The 22148-nt window shown below is 36.2% G+C and overlaps 1 protein-coding gene across 1 annotated transcript in view; it reads right to left on the reverse strand.

Annotated features, from left to right (window-relative positions):
- The window catches only part of SLC24A5 (solute carrier family 24 member 5), a 28183-nt gene extending 7147 nt beyond the window's left edge, over positions 1 to 21036 (reverse strand). Inside the window, exons 1-5 of the mRNA XM_044665189.1 lie at positions 20913 to 21036; positions 17706 to 17885; positions 2872 to 2955; positions 2657 to 2760; positions 2202 to 2302 (exon numbers count right to left, since the gene is read on the reverse strand). Coding sequence (XP_044521124.1) covers positions 2202 to 2302; positions 2657 to 2760; positions 2872 to 2955; positions 17706 to 17885; positions 20913 to 21036 — 593 coding nt within the window. The remainder of the gene's footprint in view (positions 1 to 2201; positions 2303 to 2656; positions 2761 to 2871; positions 2956 to 17705; positions 17886 to 20912) is intronic.
- Between the last annotated feature and the right edge of the window lie 1112 nt (positions 21037 to 22148).

The following is a 22148-nucleotide window of genomic DNA, read 5'->3' on the forward strand; positions in this document are numbered from 1 at the left end:
AATTGGGATAAAGATAGTATTTAAACTTGTTTATTAGTACCTTAGAGAGTTATTTCCCTTTTCAAATTTTGAAGGAAAAATTCTAGATATTCATGCTTTCTTATGCCAGTGATTTATTTCAAATTTAAAAATATGAAAATGACCTTGGAAGCTTAAAACTATTTAAATACCAAAACTTACGATAGAGCGAGATTTTTTTTCACATTGAATCACTGGCAGGATATATAAATATAAAAGTTTAAAATAATTTCAATACATATATATATGAAATGTCAGGCTGTTCTCCTGAATTAGGATGTTTCAAATATTGTTTAAGTGGTATGCTGATTAATGGCAATGTGGGAAGTAAGAGTTATACAGAAATTTTGGTTGTGATTTTAACAGTGACCTTCATGCACAAGGGAAAAGAGAAAAATCCTATAATGTAGAAGTAGTGGATCTTGATGTTTATGTTGTGTGTTTAGTAAGCTCTAAATCCTCTTCAAGTCGATAATCTGAAAGTCAATAAAAATTACAATTAATGATCAAATTATGAAGTTTAAATTACTGAACACACTTGAATTTACTTTCTCAAAGTTCATAAGATCAGGGACTTAGAGCAATAAGAGATTTTGGAGGCCATAGAATCCAACCCTATTATTTTGCAAAAGAGGAAACTGAGGCATAGAGAAGTCAAGTGACACAGAATCTCACAGCTAAGAGGTGTGTAAGGAGAGATTTGAACATGTCTTCCTCCAAGTCTACTGCCATCTCCACTACAACATGCTTCAAGGAATCTCCAAAATTTATCATTGGCATTAGAATGCACTGTTTTCTTTTATATTCTTATTCCTTCATTAAAAAATTTTTAATTTCTAATTATATTGAATTGAAGATTTGTAATTGAATTTGAAATTAATTTTAAAGCCAATGGGTTTATTGCACATTAAGCCACTTTAAAACAGTCAAGTGTCCAGGCAGCCTGCAATTTTCTATACCATTGAAAGGTGCATTTAACATGTCAGGTCCAAGGACTTTTCTTCTTCCTCAGCTGTGTCTCCCAGAAACAAATACTATCAAACAGGCAGAGTACTAAAAAATAGTTTCTGAGAAAAGTCCGTGATTGAAAGCATCCTATTCATATGTTTCTGCTATATCTTAACTCAAGATCGTGACCTGCCCACATATCCTGCCTGACAATTATCACAGTATATTTTAGTACATAAGAGATATTCAGCAAAAAACAAATGAATGAATCTTTGCCTTCATAAGAGATGTCTATTTCTCCATATTCCCAGCAATAGAGGTTGTTGGGAAAGCTATTTTCTTATCAAAACAAACCAGAACATTTTTACCTAGACAGGAAAAGCTGCTAAAGAGGATAGTCTAGGGGAATTCTATGAAGACTCAGTATTTCTACTTTTTCCTCCCCACACATCCTTTCACACATTCCTTCACTTCTATCACTGGACAGCTGGAGTCTTGGGTTGTGAAAATGGAGAGGAATTTGGTATAGTAGATAGTCCCCAAGTCAGGAAGGCCCGAGTTCAAATCCTACTTCTAATAACAATGTCTAGTCTGACCCTGGGCAAGTTAAGTTCTCAGTGCTCTAGGCCAGTGGTATCAAATTAAAATAGAAACAGGAACCATTAATCTGTTCAATAACTTAATTTTAAAATGTAATATTATCTAAGTTTATTGTCTTCTATTTTAAGTATTTCCCCACTACACTCTAATCTACACCCACCAGTGTATGAAGGCGAGTGGCCCATGGATTACCTTACCACTGTTCTAGGCAACTTAATTGCAGTTAAGGTGTAGACCCGAAGAGGTGTCGGGAGTTTCCTTTACCAATAAAATCACAGGTTCAGACTGTAGACTAGTGAACCTATAGCATAGAAAACAAATAGATGGGAAGACCGCCCGGCCATTTGCCATAAGTCTTTTCTACCTTTTCCCATGTCCCTAAATAATAATGACTTCTGGGAGGTGACAGGATATGAAACAGAACAGCTCCCTTGGGCACTACAATGGGTCAAGAAGACAGCAGTGAGACAAGCCAAAGGGTGGAATAGAACTAGCTTCCCTAGCAAGCACAGAATGTGGAATGGCGATAATGGAGAATAATATTCCAGGTTAAAGAAATAGCTATTTCTTTTTCGTTTGGCAGGATCTCCACTAACTCCCTGGATCATAACTTTTGGTGGTTTTTGTCATCTTACCAATAAACTTGATTGTCAAATATTATGCCAAAAACTGCTGCTATACTGATTGCATATGCCACACAATCTCTAAACATGGGCCAGCAAGATAGCTTTGAAACCTGTAAAGGAAAAAAATAATTTACTGTTTCCATTATAATAATGGGACTTTTTCATCATTCTATTTTAAATGCTTTATATATTTGTAGTTAAATGTTACCTTTAGCATTTTGTAATTGAGAAATTTATTCCCATATAGGAATTGTAAAGGAAAAATATTTTGCTATCCACACTTTCACAAATTGGACTAAAGTGTTTGGTGGGTTACTTGATATGTTCTTTTATCTCTGAGTAATAAATTTGGTTGTACTCACTAAATGCATTTTGTGGCTTTGTCCCTACATCATAAAAAGTTTATAATTTCCTCATTTGAAAAGATGATCAATTGTGCTATTATTAAGAGTTTCCTTACATACCACATTAGAAAGCAGCCCACAAGCTGCACAGATGCCGAGGAGATTATAAATTGCAGATCCAAGGATGGTGCTGATTCCAATATCTCCCTTGGTGACAAAAACCCCTGGGAGCAATACAGTAATTGAGTTAGTAGTTGACTTTGAAAAACAAGCAAAAAAAGATCTAAACCCAAACAATTTATTTGTACCAATGAGGTAAGACAAACTGGATTTACCTAGAAAAGCAGTAACTAGTTCAGGGGCTGAACTGCCTGCTGCCATAAAAGTTGCTCCTGCAACATCCTGAGACATCCCAAGGCCTGAAGACATATGAAATGATTGTTACTTTCATAGTGTCAAAGAAACAAGATGGCTGTGACTTCATAACAAAAAGAAATATGCTTTCAGAAAAAAATAGCTCCCTAAAGAATCATGAAAGAATTGATTAATTATTGAATAAGTTAAAATGGAATTCAGGGAATAATGAAAAGGGAGGAAATACTGCTTTATTTTAAAATAATCTAATGCAGAAGTTTGTAACCATTTTTGCTGTCATGGACCCTTTAGGGCATTAGGGTAAACTCCATGGACTGTTTCACAGAATTTTTTTTTTGCCATAATTAAATTGTCTTTATTTTGGAATGATTTGCCTTTCCTATATCTTACACCACAGTTTTAACTTTTTTTCTAGTGGTTCATACAAGTTAAATCTTAGCCTATTTATTTTTTAATTTTTTAAACATTAATATTCATTTTAACATGGTTACATGATTCATGCTCCTACTTTCCCCTGTACCCCCCCCCACTCTCCTCCCACCCATGGCCGATGCACATTTCCACTGGTTTTAACATGTGTCATCGATCAAGACCTATTTCCAAATTGTTGATAGTTGCATTGGTGTGGTAGTTTCGAGTCCACATCCCCAATCATGTCCACCTCAACCCATGTGTTCAAGCATTTGTTTTTCTTATATGTTTCCTCTCCTGCAGTTCTTCCTCTGAATGTGGGTAGCGTTCTTTACCATAAATCCCTCAGAGCTGTCCTGTGTCATTGCTTTCTGCTGGTACAGAAGTCCATTACATTTGATTTTACCACAGTATATCAGTCTCTGTGTACAGTGTTCTTCTGGCTCTGCTCCTTTCGCTCTGCATCAGTTCCTGGAGGTCTTTCCAGTTCACATGGAACTCCTCCAGTTTATTATTCCTTTTAGCACAATAGTATTCCATCACCAGCATATACCACAATTTGTTCAACCATTCCCCAATTGGACATACCATTCTTTTCCAGTTCATTGCCACCACAAAAAGCACACCACAAAATATTTTTGTACAAGTCTATTTATGATCTCTTTGGGGTACAAACCCAACAATGGTATGGCTGGATCAAAGAGCAGGCAGTCTTTTATAGCCCTTTGAGCATAGTTCCAAATTGCCAGCCAGAATGGTTGGATCAGTTCACAACTCCACCAGCAATACATTAATGTCCCAATTTTGCCACATCCCCTCCAACATTCATTTCTCTCTCCTACTATCATTTTAGCCAATCTGCTAGGTATGAGGTGATACCTCAGAGTTGTTTTGATTTGCATTTCTCTAATTATTAGAGATTTAGAACACTTTCTCATGTGCTTATTGATAGTTTTGATTTCTTTACCTGAAAATTGCCTATTCATGTCTCTTGCCCATTTATCAATTGGGGAATTTTTTTTTTTAAATTCAGAAAAATGCTAAATTTGAGTTAGAGTTTAGTGAAAACAGAGATGTATTTTTTTCCCCATCCAAGTGCACAGACCCCTCTGAAATCTATTTCAAGTTAAGAACTCCTGGTCTAGTGGCCACTGGAGTTGGAATTATGAGACCTAGATTTGAGTCTCACCCCTTGTGGTTATTGACTGTGACCCTGAAGCAAGTTGCTTCCTATCACTGAAGCCTATTTTCTAATTGGTAAAATGGAAATAACAATCATGCACTGATAACCTTTCCAGGGCTGTTATGTGGGAAAAGGTTTCAAAAATCTTCAGATATTATACTAATATGAAGTCTATTTATGGTTTTGAGACAATCAGTTGAATATTGCCGAAAGAGCTGAAGAGCCCATTAACAAAGAACGGATCTTTCTCCAGTCTCCTAAGTGAAAAGACTATAAGTGACCCTAGACTTTCTTCTATAAAGGAAAGCGTGTCTTCAGTGGAACAGGGCTTTGTCCCAAGAGACAAGGAGACCAGAGTAAGGTAATACAGCAAAGCTTTTATGAAGGGAGGAAGGTGGGGGGATGGAGGGACAAAGTGGCAAGGGAGAGCCCAATGCCAGTAGAATTGGCTGGGGGTCCTGTCCTTTGTGGGGTTAGGGGAGAGGAATGGAGGAGAAAAGTGGCAAGGGGGAGCCCAATGCCAGTAGATGGCTACGGAGTCCCTCAGTTTTTTCATTTGTCAAATAAGACAAAACAGGGATAATGGAAGGAAGATACAACAAAGGGAGCCCAATGCCAAGAGAAATGGCTGGGGAGTCCCATCTGGGTGGGGGAATCAGGAGATCTCATAGCATTAGTGGGATTCAGGGGTAATACAACTTGGGTCCTCTATTGGTTGTCTCTGGGGAAGGGGAGCTACTTGGATTAACTTCATTGGATGTCCCTGAGAGGGGTGGGGAGTCCCAGTCTGGGGGTGGGAGGGGTTCTCAGGAATGGATGTGATCAGGTTATACATTTGTCCAGGACTAACAGGCTGAGGAACAGTCCTGGTGTTCTGCCAGGTGTTTGCTGGAGTTTTACATCCAAGGGTCTGCCAGGCCTCTTTCCAACTGGTCTGAAAGTTCATCCTTTGGACCTTCCATGGCGATCCCCACTATGGATATTTCAAAATAGATCGGCTTAGGGACCTCAACTCCTGCTTCATTACTTCATCACAGAGAGGTGGGTCTAAATCAGGAAAATGGCAGCATAACCCCCGCCCATGGCTAGCCTACCTTGCTTTCCAATGGGTCAAAGTTCAACATGGCCAATCTTCCCTGCCTTGAATCCTTTTAAGATCTTAACAGAAGACAAAAGGTCCGAGCCCAGTTCCGTGGTTTGGGATAGTGGAGGAGGGCTAGGGGCAACCTTAGCTTGGAAATGGGCTGTTTCAGCCTGACCTTGGGAGACTTGGGGAAAGAATGACCTCATGTAGAAATGTTAACCAAAAAAGAACACAATTCAACGCTAATTTTCCTCACAAACATCATTGCTTCTCTAATTATCACTCTCAATTCTGTTATTGGTAGGACTTCTACCAATATAGATTGGCAACACATGTGCAACTTATAGACTTGGATGATTGCCTGGAACACGGTGAGATCATGACTTGTCCGTGTTCGCTGAGTGTCAAAGACAGGACTTGAACCAAGGTCTTCCCCACACAGAAGTTCTCTACATAATGTCCTGAATGACAAAAGGGCATGAAGATGGAAGAGCAGGTAACTCTCCCTTTGGCTACCAAGTATCTACAAAATAGATCTTATTTGTTTGCCTCAAACCCTTCCCTTCCATCTTAGAATCAATACTGTGTATTGGTTCTAAGGCAGAAGAGTTTTAAGGGCTAAGCAATGGGGTTAAGTGACTTGCCCAGGACCACACAACTAGGAAGTGTCTGAGGCCAGATTTGAACCCAGAATCTCCTGTCTCTAGACCTGGCTCTCAATCCACTGAGCCACCCAGCTGCCCCTTACAAAATAGATCTTTAAAATGATTTCTGGGTAACTAGGTGAAGCAGTGCCAGGCCTGAGTCAGGAAGACCAGAGTTCAATTCCACCTTTAGGCATTTATTAACTTATTCTCACTTGTGTGAGACCACAAGCAAGCCACTTGACTCTGTTTGCCTCAGTTTCCTCATCTGTAAAATGAACTAGAGAAGGCAATGGAAAACCTCTCCAGTATCTTTGCCAAGAAAACCCCAAATAGGATCATAAAGAGTCACAACAAAACTATTTCTAGAATTAATCTGTTGATAATTTATTCATTCTGATTAATAGGTCACTCTTCTCTTTTCCTCAAATCAGAGATTTACTCCAGGGATTAACTAATATTTTAATTTGGTTTCTCTATCTGAAGTTGCAAAAGAAAAACAAATATAATTTTCATTTGCCCAGAGACCCAAATAGTGTCTGGAAGGTGTCAACAGGTTAATAATGATGATAGCAACATACAGTATAAAATAGAATAATATATAATATACGGTATCTTATGTGATGATATGTATTATGTATAGTTCATTTGCAATATATAGTGTGTATATACACATATATAGTAGGGCCATGAGGTTTGCAAAGTCCTTTACAGATTCCCTTCTTTCCTCACAGTAACTCTGGGAAATGGGTGCTACTATTGCTACCATTTTACAAATGTTCTCAGGAGGGAGGAGGAGGTTACCCAAAGGAAATCCAAAACACTCACTCTGTCTAGTGACCCAAATTGTAATGAAGGCTTTGATGAAACAAGTTTCTTAAACTCTTGCATAGTTTTGGACCATATTTTCCTGTTTTCCCTTTAGATCTAGAGCCTTCTAGACCTCAAACACATCAGATTCTGGCCCACCTTTCCTTGAATGTCTTATGCTAGCCACCCAGATAACTAATCCTCATTTCACTGAATGATCCAACCTTTGCTCCTCTGATCTTTTGAGAGATGGGAAAATGTTTTGGATTTGGCATCAGAAGAGTTGGGTTCAAATCCCGTTTCTCTTCCTTACGACCAGTGGGAAGAGACACTTAACCTCTCATTTACTTTCTCATCTATAATTGAGGGCTTGGACCAGATGACCTGCAAGGTCATGTCTAACTCCAAATTTATGATTTGAATGATTAAAATATCAATGCTGTGGATATTCCACGTCAACCAAGTCACATAAGGATCTCAACTATATCATGTCTAGTTCAATGCAATCAAGAGCAAACTATGTGGGCTAGTATATATTTATAAGGCTGAATATTAAAATAACAAATGGTTGTTTCCTCATTAAGTGTGCCAAATTCAACTGTTTATTAAAAGCAAATTTTTAACCTACTTGTTTAAGAGAGATTGAGAAATGTACATATCCATTCTTCCAAACAATGTATTTAGCTATTGTTTTTAACATATTAAACTATTATTTTTTAACAATTATTTTTCTATTTATAGCAGCTCTTTTTGTCTTGGCAAAGAATTAGAAATGGAGGGGATATCCATCAATTGGGGAATGACTGAACAAATTGTAGTCTATGTTGGTGATGGAGTACTATTGTGCTATAAGGAATGATGAGCAGTATAATTTCAGAAAAACCTGGATAGATCTACGGGAAGTGATGCGGAGTGAAATAAACAGAATTGGGAGAACATATGCAATAATAGCAATATTGAACAAAAATGATCTGTGAAAATTTGGCTACTCTCAGCAGTGCAATGATCTGGGACAATCCTGAAAGACACCTCCAGAGAAAGAACTGTTGGAGTCGTCTTTCAAATCAGTGTATTTATGGTTTTATTTTGTGGTTTTGGTCATGTATGGGTTTGCTCTTACAACAATGATCAATATGGAGGTGTTTATTGCATGACAATAAAAATAAAAATTTTAAAATATATATGTATCTCTAGAATTAAAAAAAAGGAAAAAAGTTTAAATGGGCAAATAAGCAAAATGCGTATATGAGGATATTCCTTCAAGTGGCTCTCAATATTTTTCATTTCCATTTTCAATTTCTATTTTCCATCCATGTCAAGTATGGAGGTATACATTTTCATACTTGAAATTCATAATGAAATTATAATTTCATTAGCTTAAGTCACAATAAGATTAGAGCTCTAAGTATATCTCTTCAGATAAATTTTTTCAGTCTTTCCATTTGTTCAGATCAAAAGTCAAACCTGGAAATGAAAAGAGAAAGACTTCTGAAAGAGATAACTATGCTGTTATAAAGCTGAGAAAATGTGCTGATACAGTCAGAACCCAGATTAAGAGCCCTCAATGAATAGATTTTTGAGAGCATAGACTTGGGGAAAGAAATTCCTTGCTGAAGGGAGTAATAAAGAATCCAATTTGACTCATGTGTATAGAACATCTATGTCGATGAACAGTAAGAATAAGAAACATGTTAGGGAACCTTTTGTATATCAGGCTAATAATAATAATTAACATTTATATAGTACTTCAAGGTGTGTGAAGAACTGTACATATGTTATCTAATTTAATGTTTATAGCACTATTCTGCATCCCCATTTTACAGATGAGAAAACCAAAGCTTAGAGGTATTTAAGTGTCTTACCCAGGGTCACACCACTAGAAAAAAAATACCTGAGGCTGAATCTGAAGTCTGGTCTTCCTTACTCTAAGTCCAGCCTCTCACCCTCTTCACTCTGGTGCCTAAAGAGTTGGCATTATTCTATACTATGAGTAATGTCATAAAAGGCATCAAGAATTTGTAGGGCTGGAGGGAGAACAGATGTCCGATCTGAACATTACACCAGTATCCACAAAATATTAAAAGAACTGGAGAAAGGCCTCTCTTCAACATATTGAGTAGATCTTCTTTGGAGGATTTATAGAAAAATCCAGAGGAATATCAAGTCTGAAAAGGCATGGATGATCCTGACTCAGAAAAGATGAACTTGAGGTGCAAAATGAGATATATATTTTTGGATATAACCAATATAACAAGTCGTTTGGCTTGCATGTGCATATTTGTAACAAAGATTTTCTTTTTTTTTTCCTGTTTGTAGGAAAATAGTTTGGGAGTTAGGGGAAGACTCATCAATGAATTGCTCAAAAGAAAAAAAAAAGAAAAGAGGGCTATAACAGTATTTTAAAATGTGTGAGAGAAAACAGCAGAAACAAGGAAAATGATAAGCAGGGACAACTTTGAAAACCACGTGTTGAATTTATTATATTCTTCAAAGGAATATCAAGCTGTATATAATAGATTCACATTTTCCTGGAATTCCTCTCAGCTTCACTTTGTATATGGAAATGCTTATTTAACTTAGTGTTTGCTAGGCTTGTCCAGATTTTTCAAAACCATAAATGGTTGTGGCCTACATCTATGAGGTCATATGTCCGTCTAATATTAAATTATGTTACCAGCTGAGAAGTGAAGAACCAGCTTTAGTGTAATGGATTCAAGTGCTGTCTATGTTCCTATGCAATTTACTTATTCACTCAATGCATCAGAAGTCTCTCAAAAAAATCTATGAATCGTAGAGCAGAGTTCAATCTGAATTTATTGAAGGAGTTTCTTTGTTGAACACCCCCCCTCCCAAAGAAAAACACATAAGCCCTAAAGGAAGAAGGCCAAGTAGTACTTATTTATAATAATGATAACTAATAGCTAATATTTTTACATAGCTTCTACTATGTGCTGGATACTGGACTAAGTGTTTTTACAGATTTTTTTCCCATTTAATCTTAACAATAATCATGTGAAGTAGGTGCTTTTATCCTGATTTTACAGATGAGGAAACAGAGGCAAGTAGTCTTTAAGTGACTTGCTCAAGTTTACATAGCCATTAAGTGTCTGAAGATGGATTTGAACTTGGGTCTTCTTAACTCAAGGCCCAGTACTCTAACCACTATACTATGCTGTTGGATCTCAAATGGTCCTATGAAGCAGCAATCATTAAAACTATTTGAATGTCCAAAAGGCCATAAAACTATGTCACCCTTTGACATAGTAATACCATTACTAGGTCTATGTCCCAAAGAGATTAAAAATAGGGAAGAAGAAACTACCTGTACAAAAATAATCATAACAGTTCTTTTTGTGGTGGCAAGAACTGGAAACTGAAGATGTCCATCAATTGGGGAATGACTGATCAAGTTGTGGAATAAGCTTGTAAAGCAAGACCATTGTGCCATAAAAAATGACAAAATGATCACACATACACAAATCTGGAAATATTTATATAAACTGATGCAGAGTGAAGTGAGCAGAACCAGGATAACATTGTACATAGTAACAATAATATATGACGATGAACTGTGAAAGACTTACGTATTATCAACAAGGCAAAGATCTAGGACAACTCCAAGAGACTCATGACAAAAAAAGGATATCCACCAGCATAGATGGAACAGATGAAGTCGATACAAAACAAGACGTACTGTTTATTTTCTCCATGAATTTTTCTCTAGTATAAGCAACATCTGCCTTTTTTCACAACATGACAATCAGGGAAATACATATATGAAATATATGTACAATCTATATTATATTACCTGCCTTCTCAGGGAGTGGGAAAGGATGGGAGGGAGAGAGAGTATAGATTACAAAATATCAGAAAAAGAACATATATTTAGATGCAAAACTGCCAATTAAAATAGAGTGAATATTAAGCAGGGAGAAAAATTTGGTGCTGGTTTTAAAAAGAGGCAAATGTTTCAATGGAATAAGACTCAGAATGAATAAAACACAGTAGCATAGAACTAAATTCTAAAACATCAACTTCTGGGGCAAATACTATTCCAACAAAATTGCCGGGGAAACTAGAATGAGGCTACCAGAAATTAATTTTCAGACCAACATCTCATCACCATATGTTTCAATTCCAAGTGTATACATTATAAAAATAAAAGATTGTATCACAAAGGAGAAGACAGAGTGATACCTTTCATAACTATGGATGGAAGAGAATTCTCAACTAAAGGGATATATGACTGTAAAAGATAACACAATTACAGTTTCAGAAAACTGAAAATATTTTTAAACAAATAGAATTAAAACTGGAAAAAATCTTTGTAGCAAATTTCTCTGATTAATATCTGATATCCACAATAGATAAGGAATGAAAAAAATGCATGACAAAATCCACTTCCCAATAGAGAAATGTTCATAGGATATTACCCCTTACAATGGAATATTACTAAACCATAAGAAATGATGGCAGAGATGATTTCAGAGAAACTAGGGAAGACATAAGTAAAAAACAACAGGAAAACAATTTGTATAATAATTTATAAAGAAAAATAACCTTGGAAAGCTAAAAATTTATGACCAATGCAAGGACTTACTATGACAGTAGAGAATTAGTGATGAAGCATGCTACCCACTTCCTGATAGAGAGGATAGATCTCAGAACTACATGACATAATTTTAGATATAGCCAGTATAGGAATTTTATTTTGCATGGTTATATTTATAACAAGGGTTAGTTCCCCACCCCTTATATCCCAGTAATATTGGAAGAGCATTTTAAATAAACTAATCCATATATCAACTGACTCTGCCTGTCTATGCAATGTTCCATATCCATCATCCTCAAGCCTGGCAAAAAAAGTGGAAAATTATATTTTCTTGTCTCTTTAGAGGGATCATATAATTATTATAAATTTATAATTATTTTATATGATTTATTGATACACAATGATAAATTACATAACATAATATGTTAATATATTATAAACATTACAATTAAACATAATTTGATTTTTTAAAGATATCCTTCCAGAAGTTTTCAAAAGCATAAAAACAAGCTGTCATTGTCAAGATTTTTAAAAATATACCAAATAATAAATAAGAGAAATACAAATTTAAAACAACTCTGAGATTACACTTCACATTAATCAGATTGAAAAAAGATGATAAAAGAGGAAAATGGTAGTTATTGGAAGGACTGAGAAGAAAGGCACAGTAACGCATTGGGTTTTTTTCATCTTTACCTTCCATCTTAGAATTAATACTATGTATTGGTTCCAAGGCAGAAGAGTGGTAAAGGCTAGGCAGTGGGGGTTAAGTGATCTGCCCAGTCATACACATAGCTAAGAAGTGTCTGAGGCCAGCTTTGAACCCAAGACCTCCCATCTCTAGGCCTTGCTCTCAATCCACTGAGCCACCCAGCTGCCCCCCACACTAATACACTGTTGATCGCTCTATGAAAACATTCTGAAAAGCAATTTGGAACTGTGCCCCCAAAGCCAGTAAACTGTATATACCCTTCACCTAGCAATATCACAACTAGGCACATACCCTAAAAAGATCAAGTCAAAAGAAAAGGAAATTAATGAATAAAAATAAGCATTGCAGCAATTTTTATCATAGTAAAGAACTGAAAACCAAGCAGATACTCATCAGTTGGAGAATGGCTGAATGAATTGTGGCACATGACTGTAAGATCATAAGAAATAATGAGCTAGGCTCAGAGAAATCTAGGAAGACTTGTATGAATTAGTGCAGAAAGAAGGGAATCAAAGCAGGAGAAAATTTTACACAATGGCCATGATAGTATAAAGAAAAGGAATTCTGAACTCTGATTAATACAGTGACCAATTATGAAGCTTCCCATTGTAGAGGCACAGAATGATTCATACGTTTTTAGATATAGCCCATTTCTTTTGCTTGACAATATGCTTATTTGTTACAAAGAAAGGTTACTATTTGTTAGTAATAGTCATAGTTGGTAGATAATAGAGATAAAAAGTTAATAAAACAATATAATAAATATAGTAACAATATAATAAACAAAATAATAGAAACAAAATGAGACAGATGAAAGTGCAGAAGAAAGTTCAGAAGGTAACACAAGACAGTTTTTTGTTACTGTATAAAATTTATTTTGCACTTTAAAAAGCTATACTATAGCATCAGATATTCAGTTTCATATATAGTCCTTGGCTCTGTTCTTCTTTATATATTTAAATGTCCATGTTTGTAAAGTTTGTAACCAAAATTATTTTTTAAGTCTGATTATTCAAACTTTGGGAGTCTACTGTAGAGATCCCCTTGTGGAGAGATGGTTGTTTTCATAAAGGAACTCCCAGACTTTATTTCAACCACTACCAGAATGAGAATATCCTCAGCAATATCCACAACCAGGAGTCATTAAGCCTCTTCTCAAAGACCTCACTGTCTCCTGAGGCAGTGCCCTCCCCTTTCAGATAGTTCTCATTTTGGAGTTTTCCTCAAATATTTGAAGAAGGCTAAGATGTCATTTGTTCTGTCTTGTGTCTGCCCGACTACACTCACTTCCCATTGTTCTTGGAGAAAAGTACTCCTTTTTGAGTAGCAAGAGAAGGGGAAATTACAAGATTGAGAATTTTAGGACTATAAAGAACCTTTGAGATCATCTAAACATTATTCTTGTGGCCTCCCTTAAAAGATGAGGAAACTGAGGGATAGCAAGCAAAGTGACTAGTTTCAGAGCATATGGAAACTCAGAGCTGGGACTAAGTACCAGGTCTTCTGAACTCCTTTTCTACAATTCCATGTTACTACTATCAACTAATCTATCTAAGGATTTAGCTCCATTGGTTGATGACTGATCTAGAGACAGGATTAAAGAACTCAAGTCTCTTGACTGCCAGTTCTCTCCTCTTTGATCTTTATCACATGAGATCCCAGAAAATTCTAAAGAGCTAATGAACTTTGTCATATTGGACCGCAAAATATACATTCTACCCAAATGAAATCATATTAAATTAAAAGTGAAGCAGCTTAATGAAGGTCAAGAAAATACCCCAACCTTAAATAACAAAGGAAAGTGAAAAGGAACATTCAAAATGAGTATGTCAGAAACGAGGTCTATCTTTGACCATAACTTGCTACAGAATATTAACTGGTCCTTATCCTTTAGACAGATGATCTCCTGAGAATGAGAAAGGATCATTTCTCAGGTCATAACATCTGCTGAATAGATTATTCAGCCTACTGTCTTGAATTCCCTTTAAGAGAAAATAAGGAGGAAGCCTAGCACTAGCTTTGGACCTTGCTTCAACTGGAGGGAGGAAGAACACCTCTCTACAGGGGTATAGGGAATACTTCGTCATCAACCCAAACTCATGGTTGGCCACTGCATTAATCAGAATTCTTTCTTTTTTATTATTATGGTCATTGTATAAATTGTTCTCCTGGTTCTGCTCTCTTCACTTTCACTCTGTGAGTGGAGAGGAGTTCACACAATTCTTTGTTTATATATATATATATATATATATATATATGTATATAATATATATATAAGATATTGACATATATATTAGATATCAAGATATATAATATATATGTCAATAAAATATAATGTATTAGGAGTCTAAGTATATGACATAAACTCTGTCTTTGAACTAGGGAAAACATTGGTTTCTGTCTTCTTTTGATTTCTTGAAATGCTGACCTTGCTCAACAGATTAATTATCCTGCTTTTCTCTCTAACTCCAATAGAATCATAACTCTATTTTCTTATTATTTATTAGATTTTGTGAGCATTGTTTTTGGTGTACTCTTTGTGGGCAGTTAGGTGATGCAATGGATAGAGTTAGGGGCCTGGAGTCAAGAAAACTCATCTCATTGAATTCAAATCTGGTGTCAGACACTACTTTGTGACTAGAGGCAAGNCTATATATCTATATAGATAGATATAATATATAGATACCAATATACTATATATGCATATTAAATATACTTTTTTTCTTTTTAGTATCCTGATTTTTTTTAGATCAAGTTTGATTTTGGGAACTTGCGAAAAGCCATTTAGAGTCAAGTCTGGTGATCAAGCATGTGAATACCATTTTTAGACCAGACATAAATAAAAATACAAGATGTGATTATAAAATAGTAAAATGGATTTTCTTATGTGATTCATAAACTGCCTCTTGAGACCATCATCATGCTTGTTAAAAATCTAGTTTCATTACTTCGCAGTTTGATTTTATAAATATATTTGTCTGAACCTCAGGATACTTAAGAATCTAGGAATCACTCTGCAGAGTGAAAGGAGCAGAACCAGGAGAACATTATACACAGAAACTGATACACTGTGGTAAAATCGAATGTAATGGACTTCTGTACTAGCAGCAATGCAATGACCCAGGACAATTCTGAGGGGTTTATGGAAAAGAACGGTACCCATATTCAGAGGAAGAACTACAGGAGTGGAAACTCAGAAGAAAAACAACTTCCTGAACACATGGGTTGATGTGGACACAATTTGGGATGTAGACTCTTAAAGACCACCCTAGAACAATTAATAATATGGAAATAGGTCTTGATCGATGACACATGAAGAAACCAATGGAAATGCACATTGGCTAAGGGGGTGGGGGAGTGGGGGGAGAGAGAGCAAGAACATGAATAATGTAACCATGGAAAAATTTTTTCTAAAAAAAAAAAAAAAAAGGATCTAGGAATCATGGGTTCAATTGAAAATGACTCCACCTCCAAATCTAACAGCCAATAGAATTGTTGGGGACTTTTTTTTTGTTTTTTTGTTTTTAACATTTTCCCATTTCTTAAAGTGAAAAAAAAATTAGAAGGATTTATTTTTGTGTTGTTTGTTCAATATTATTTGGAGCAGACTTTATACTGGATTCCCAGGCTGGCTGCTTGCTCTCTTAAATCAACTGCATGCCAAGTCTGACTCTGCATCACTAGCCTTTCCCCTGCTGTAATTTGAATGCCAACCCCTACCTCTATTAGACTTCATTCTGTACCCAGTCACCATTTTGGTTTAAATAGCATAAACTGAGAGCTCTTTGTACCCTAAGTAAAATTATGGATCATCCAAGGGAATCTCAATCAAGCTGAGAGAGAAAAGAGAGAAAAGAAAGGAGAGGAGAGAATCTCTTCAGTGGAGATTCTCCTCACAGTAGGAAGGAAATATAATTCTTAGTCTCTTTGTTCTTCAGAAAGGCTTATTTTTTTGCAAATTTCCTCAAGGATCAATAGCCAAATAATTCACCCAGACTCTAAGCTGTCTAAATGCCATTCATGCCTACTTGCTACTAATTTTATCAATGTGCAGCCAGTTCAAGTTAGAGGTAAAATCTGCGTTTTCATCCTAGAAACATGGAGACATCACTAAATAGATAAGTTGAAAATAATTTCCCTTTAAATTAAAAAGTATTCTTATTAAATTAAAAAAAAGTTTTTTGTTAAAATGATTTTTATTACAATTTAAGATAATGTTATGGAATGGGAATTATAGTTTCTAATTATAGTCAGAAAAAAATGTTCCAAAATATACTAATATTCAAGCTGCATGTTTTTGTGGTAGTAAAGAGCCAGAATCAAAGTGAGTGACCAGCAACTGAGAGATGGACAAAGTGAGTGGCCAGCTATTGAGAAATGGCGGAACAAATTATATGTGGTAGGAGCAGGATTTCCTTGTTTCCCCTCACAAAAAAAAGGATTCATTTTTTTTCCAAAAAGGCAACAAAATTATCACTGGGACACACAAGTTTAATGTTATTAATACTTCTTGTCTAGACAGCCAACAAAACCATAAATCAAGCCGTGATCTGTAGGCATTGTGAATTTCTAAAGTATAAATGTTTATATGTTCACACTGAAAATTTAATAATTGGTTCTCACAAACTGTTTAGAGTGACTCTAACACATCACTACTCTAGAGTCAGAAGACCTGAGTTCAGATCTTGCCTCTGATGATTTCTGTGTGACCTTTGGAAAGTCACTTAATTTCTTTGGGCCTCAATTTCCTCATTCGTAGACTTAACTTTCAGTTGTTTAATTCTACTTTTAAAGGTAGCTAAGTAAAGACATCATTTCAAAATACTATATTTTAAAAATATAAGATATCCAACATTAAGAGACCCATTCCTTAATTCAACCAAAATACTCAACATTTTTATTAGATCTTAAAACCAATTCATTGTCACACCATAGGTGGCTAATACAAAATAAATAAATATAAACAGGAGCACTGTGGATTGGTCTATGTTTGACTATTAGTTCAGTCTGGCACTGATATTTCATTCTTAATATTAGCTATGACAATCCGTAATGTATAAAACCACATTCCAGTAATTAATATACTGAATTGGGGGCAGCTGGGTAGCTCAGTGGATTGAGAGCCAGGCCTAAAGACAGGAGGCCCTGGGTTTAAATCTGGACTCAAGATTTCTAGCTCTGTGACCCTGGGCAAGTCATGTAACTCCCATTGCCCAGCCCTTATCATTCTTCTGCCTTGGAATCAATACGCAGTATTGATTCTAAGACAGAAGGGAAGGGTTTTAAAAAAATACACAGGGTTGCCTGAGACCTCATCAGATTCTCCAAAGATTCTACAAGAATGACCTGGGGAATCCTAGCTCAACCCAGATGGAAGAGCTTCCTTTATACCACTTACATTCACTGATGACTTCTAGGGAAGGTAAGAAGTATTCATCACAGACGATAGATATGGCCATGAACATGTAAAGGATTATTAGAAAATAAATTATAATTCCTCCATCTGCTTGCTCCTGTTTGGTAAAAAATCCTTCAGGAAACTCGGATGATGGAGCAAAGATACATTGGGTGTTGTTTTCTGAGAGAGGAAAAACAAAAAGACAAAATGGCCTAATAAACACACTGCTCATGAGTTTATGAAAAGATATTTTGAGCTTTTAAAGAGATTTTTGCAGAAAGAAAAAGGTACCAAGATATAATTTTGACACTGTAAGAGGAAATACTGCATTTTATTGGTTTTGCTTACATATAATATAATGTTTATATTATGTTTAATATTATATTAATTTCTAGTTTTTTTCTAGAGACAGCTAGGTAATACAATGTGTTCAGAGAATTAACTTTGGAGTCAGGAAGATCTGAGTTCAAATCTAGCTTCAGGCTAGTTCTGTGAATCCCAGTGAGTTACATAACCTCTCTCAGGAGGTAAAATGGGAATAATATTGGCACCTAGCTCCTAGGGTTGTTGTTGGGGTCAAATGAAATGAATGATATATGTAAAGCACTTTGTAATCCCTAAAGTGCTATATAAATGCATTTTATTATGTAATTGCTATTATGATAATGTTTTAAAAGAAACCTTTGGTATCATTTATAAAAGGAACCCTTAAGCCTAGAAGCTCCATCTCTCAATGCAGATTTGCAAATTACTCTGCAGCTTCTATTTTCAGAAAGTTTCCTGTGGGCACATTGAGATTGTCCATCAGTCAGTAAACATTTTTAAGCCACTACTATGTGCCAGGCACTATGCTAAGAATTGGAGATAGAACTATGGAGGCTGAGGGTGGGAAATGCCTGCCCTCAAGAAAGCCTACAGTCTAATGGGAGAAGACAAGACACAAAGGTCAAATGACTATCCTAGGGTCCCACAACCAGGATAAACTCAAATCCTCCTGATTAAAGCCAGTCATTTCTCTCTTTACTATATCATGCCAACTCATAATATTTATTCTGAATTTATTAACATAATTATTCATGTCAATAATAAGGATGAGGAGTCATTTCATAATGGCTAAAGAATTAGTCTCAAAGTCAGGAAAACCTGATTTCAAGACCTGCCTCTTGATATTCACTGGCTATGGAACCTCTGGGGAATCTTGAAAACTATCAAAGTGGCAAAAAATTGCCAATCCACAGCAGCAGGAATAACCTTACTGGGAGTTTCTTACATTAATGAAATCATAGCTTTGAGCAAAATAACACAACCACCATCAATGACAATAATAATAATAATTACTATATGTTATATAAATATATAATGGTTATATATAATATAATTATATAATCACCACATATTATGTGAATAGATAATGACTGTGTAAAATAAAATATATCACATAACTATCTGATGTTTGTAAAATATATTATGCAAACATGTTATATATCTTATGAAATTATATGCAAAATATGTCACATTACGTAATATCTATTATATAAATGTCACCTATTTATAAAAGATTGAATATAGAATTATGCACAAAACATGGAAATATGTGTTACATACTAAATATAATTATATAATGATCGTGTCTTTCATAATACATCATATAAATATACAATATTTGATATTTATATTATATATTGATTTGAGTTATTCACTCTATAATTATTATGGTAAATAATAATGATAACTAACATTTGTATTTTCCTAAAAGGTTAGCAAAGATTAGCACAAATATAAGTGCTTTTCCCTCATTCGTCTCATCTGATCCTCACAACAACCCTATGAGGTAAATACTATTATTGTTGCTATCATACAAATGAGGTAACTGAGACAGAGAGATGTGAAGTGTCTTGCCAAGGGTAAAACATTCAATAAATGTCAGACATAAGACTCAAACTCTGGTCTTCCTATCTTGAAGTCCAGTATGTTACCCCGTAGGTCACCTGGCTTCCTTCCCCTCTTCCCTACTCCCCCCAAATTCCAGCTCAACTAAAGTCATGTTTTATGCAACTTCCATGCTCCCTAAATCCCAAGCGACACTGCCTAGCAGTTTATGTCTCTCCTCTAGGAATAAAAGTGTCTCATTATGGTTTTGTCACACTTCAGACTGGACTCTGAGGTGACTAGACTAGCTTATATTTTAAAGATTCCTACCAGCTGGCTCTGGAGTTAGAGGACTTCCATTCAAATCCTGCCTCTGATTCTAAGGTGGGCAGCATTCCTGTCGTTAGCCAAAATGCAGTTCTTGGTCTGTAAAATGGCAGAGTTAGACGAGATGACTTCTCTCTCTATCTAAAGGAAGCTATGGGCATAGTATTAGAGTTGGAAGTCAGCCTAGAACCCAACTCTGCTACTTACTACCCATGTGGCAGGCTATTTCCTTTCTCTGGGTCTGTTCCCTCATGTGGAAGAAGAGAGGATTGGACCGAATAGCCTCTAAATTCTCTTTGAGCTCTAAATCACTAGTCAAGAGTCTATATTTGAGTGGGAACATGAACTATGGCAGATAATAACTCTTCCATGAAAGGAATGAATGACACAAGATGAATTGAGAGATAAGAATCAGTCCTTCCATCCCTACCTCGCCACCCCTCTTTGCTGCTGGTATTATATTCTGACCCGAAATCTTTTTTTCTTAAGTATTAGAATCGATACAGTGTTCCAAGGCAAGAAGATCAGTGAGGGGGTTAAGTGACTTGTCCAGAGTGACTTAGCTCACATTTGAACCCAAGACAACTTATCTCTAGGCCTGACTTTCAATCCACTGAGCCCTCTAAGTGCCCTACGGACCCTAAATCTACAAGGCACATCCTTATTCGCATTTATTTAGGCCCTTTTGACTCTTTACCCATTTTACGACCAGAGTTTACAGTTTACAAAGAACAGGCCCATTTAGTGTACAGGTGAGTGAATGGGGAGATATTTGAAGGAAAGATTCAAGACCCAAGCCTAGACTAACTGCCCTTCTCCCCCTCTTCCCATTCATCTCTCCTGGGGTATCTCCGAGATTCCATCTGGGGAAGCAAAATTATTTGATCTATTTCAAGCTGCTAAAAACCGGAACCAAAGCATGAAATGAAACGAGCCAAGTGAGAAGGCAGGGCCCTGGCTGGCAGAGCTGAGAGGAGCGAGGATAGCAGAAGCAGCAGAGACAGCCTCTACCTGTGTCCCTGGAGAAGCGCCGCTGTGCGGAGGAAGCCCCTCGCGGAGGCAGGTGCGCGCTGGCCCAGAGAATGCCTAGCAGAATGAGCCTCCTCCAGTACCTCCGGCCGCCTCCCTGCTCCATGCTCCTGCTCCTTGGATGCTCTGAGCTGTGGGGCGAGAGACAAAGAAGATTAAGCTCAATCATGTGAGGCAAGTCTCCTGCCTAGTACCCTGCCCCCCAGCACAGCTCAGCCAGGCCGCCCCCGTGGTCTTAGGGGGGCCATGCTGGTTGGCTGGCTGGCCGGCTGGCTGGGTCCATTTGTCCTCTGGTCAGGAGACTTTAGCAGAAGTCGGGAGAAAAAGGAGAGTAGAGGCTTCATTTAAGCTTATGAAAGGAGGAGGCTGGCCCTTCGCCTTTCCCAGGACCATGGGCCTCTTGTGGCATATCGCATAAAGGGGGCAGATTTGTGGATTTTTGAGTCTGTGGATATCGATTTGAATCCAGACACTTACACTTAATAACTCATTATTATCAATAATTTATTATATGTTTATTATCATATTACTATCATATATTAAATTATTATATGCCACATTTAACATATAATAAATAACATTCTAGATTAAATTATATATGCCACATATCATAAGTAGTATTCTATTGTTATTATATATTAAATTATTAATGTTATGTATTAAGTTATATTAGGTAATACTTCATCTCTTGGAGTCTTATTTTTCTTTTCCACATGCAACAATCAGGAATATTCCCCACTCACAGGTGGCTGCCCCAGATTCTAGGAACCCTATGGATCTACACAGTTATAAATCCCAAGTCCCCTCAGGTGTGTTTCCTCTTTTTATTCTAGCTAGCCAAAGTGCATAATTAGTGTAAACTGCAGAGGTTCTTTAACCTAAGGTCCATGAACTTAAAAAAAAAATTCTTATAACTATATTTTAATATAATTGGGCTCCTTTGTAATCTATGGTGTTTTTTTTAAATGTATTTAAAAACATTATTCTGAAAAAAGTTCCATAGATTTCATCAGACTGCCAAAGGGCTGCAGGACACACAAAAAAGAATAAGAACCTTGGTGGTTCAAAGAAAAGGAATTTAATGAAATAGCATAGTAATAAAAGAAGTAACAAAGCATTTCTTGCCAGAAGCCCAGGGCCAACTAGCCTTCAAATACTCATATCATGGAGTGGGAATAATGGAGCCCTATAAGGAACATTTATGGAAAAGCAGATAGA

The sequence above is a fragment of the Gracilinanus agilis genome, chromosome 2 (assembly GCF_016433145.1).
Source record: "Gracilinanus agilis isolate LMUSP501 chromosome 2, AgileGrace, whole genome shotgun sequence".
In the NCBI taxonomy this organism is placed as follows: Eukaryota; Metazoa; Chordata; class Mammalia; order Didelphimorphia; family Didelphidae; genus Gracilinanus; species Gracilinanus agilis.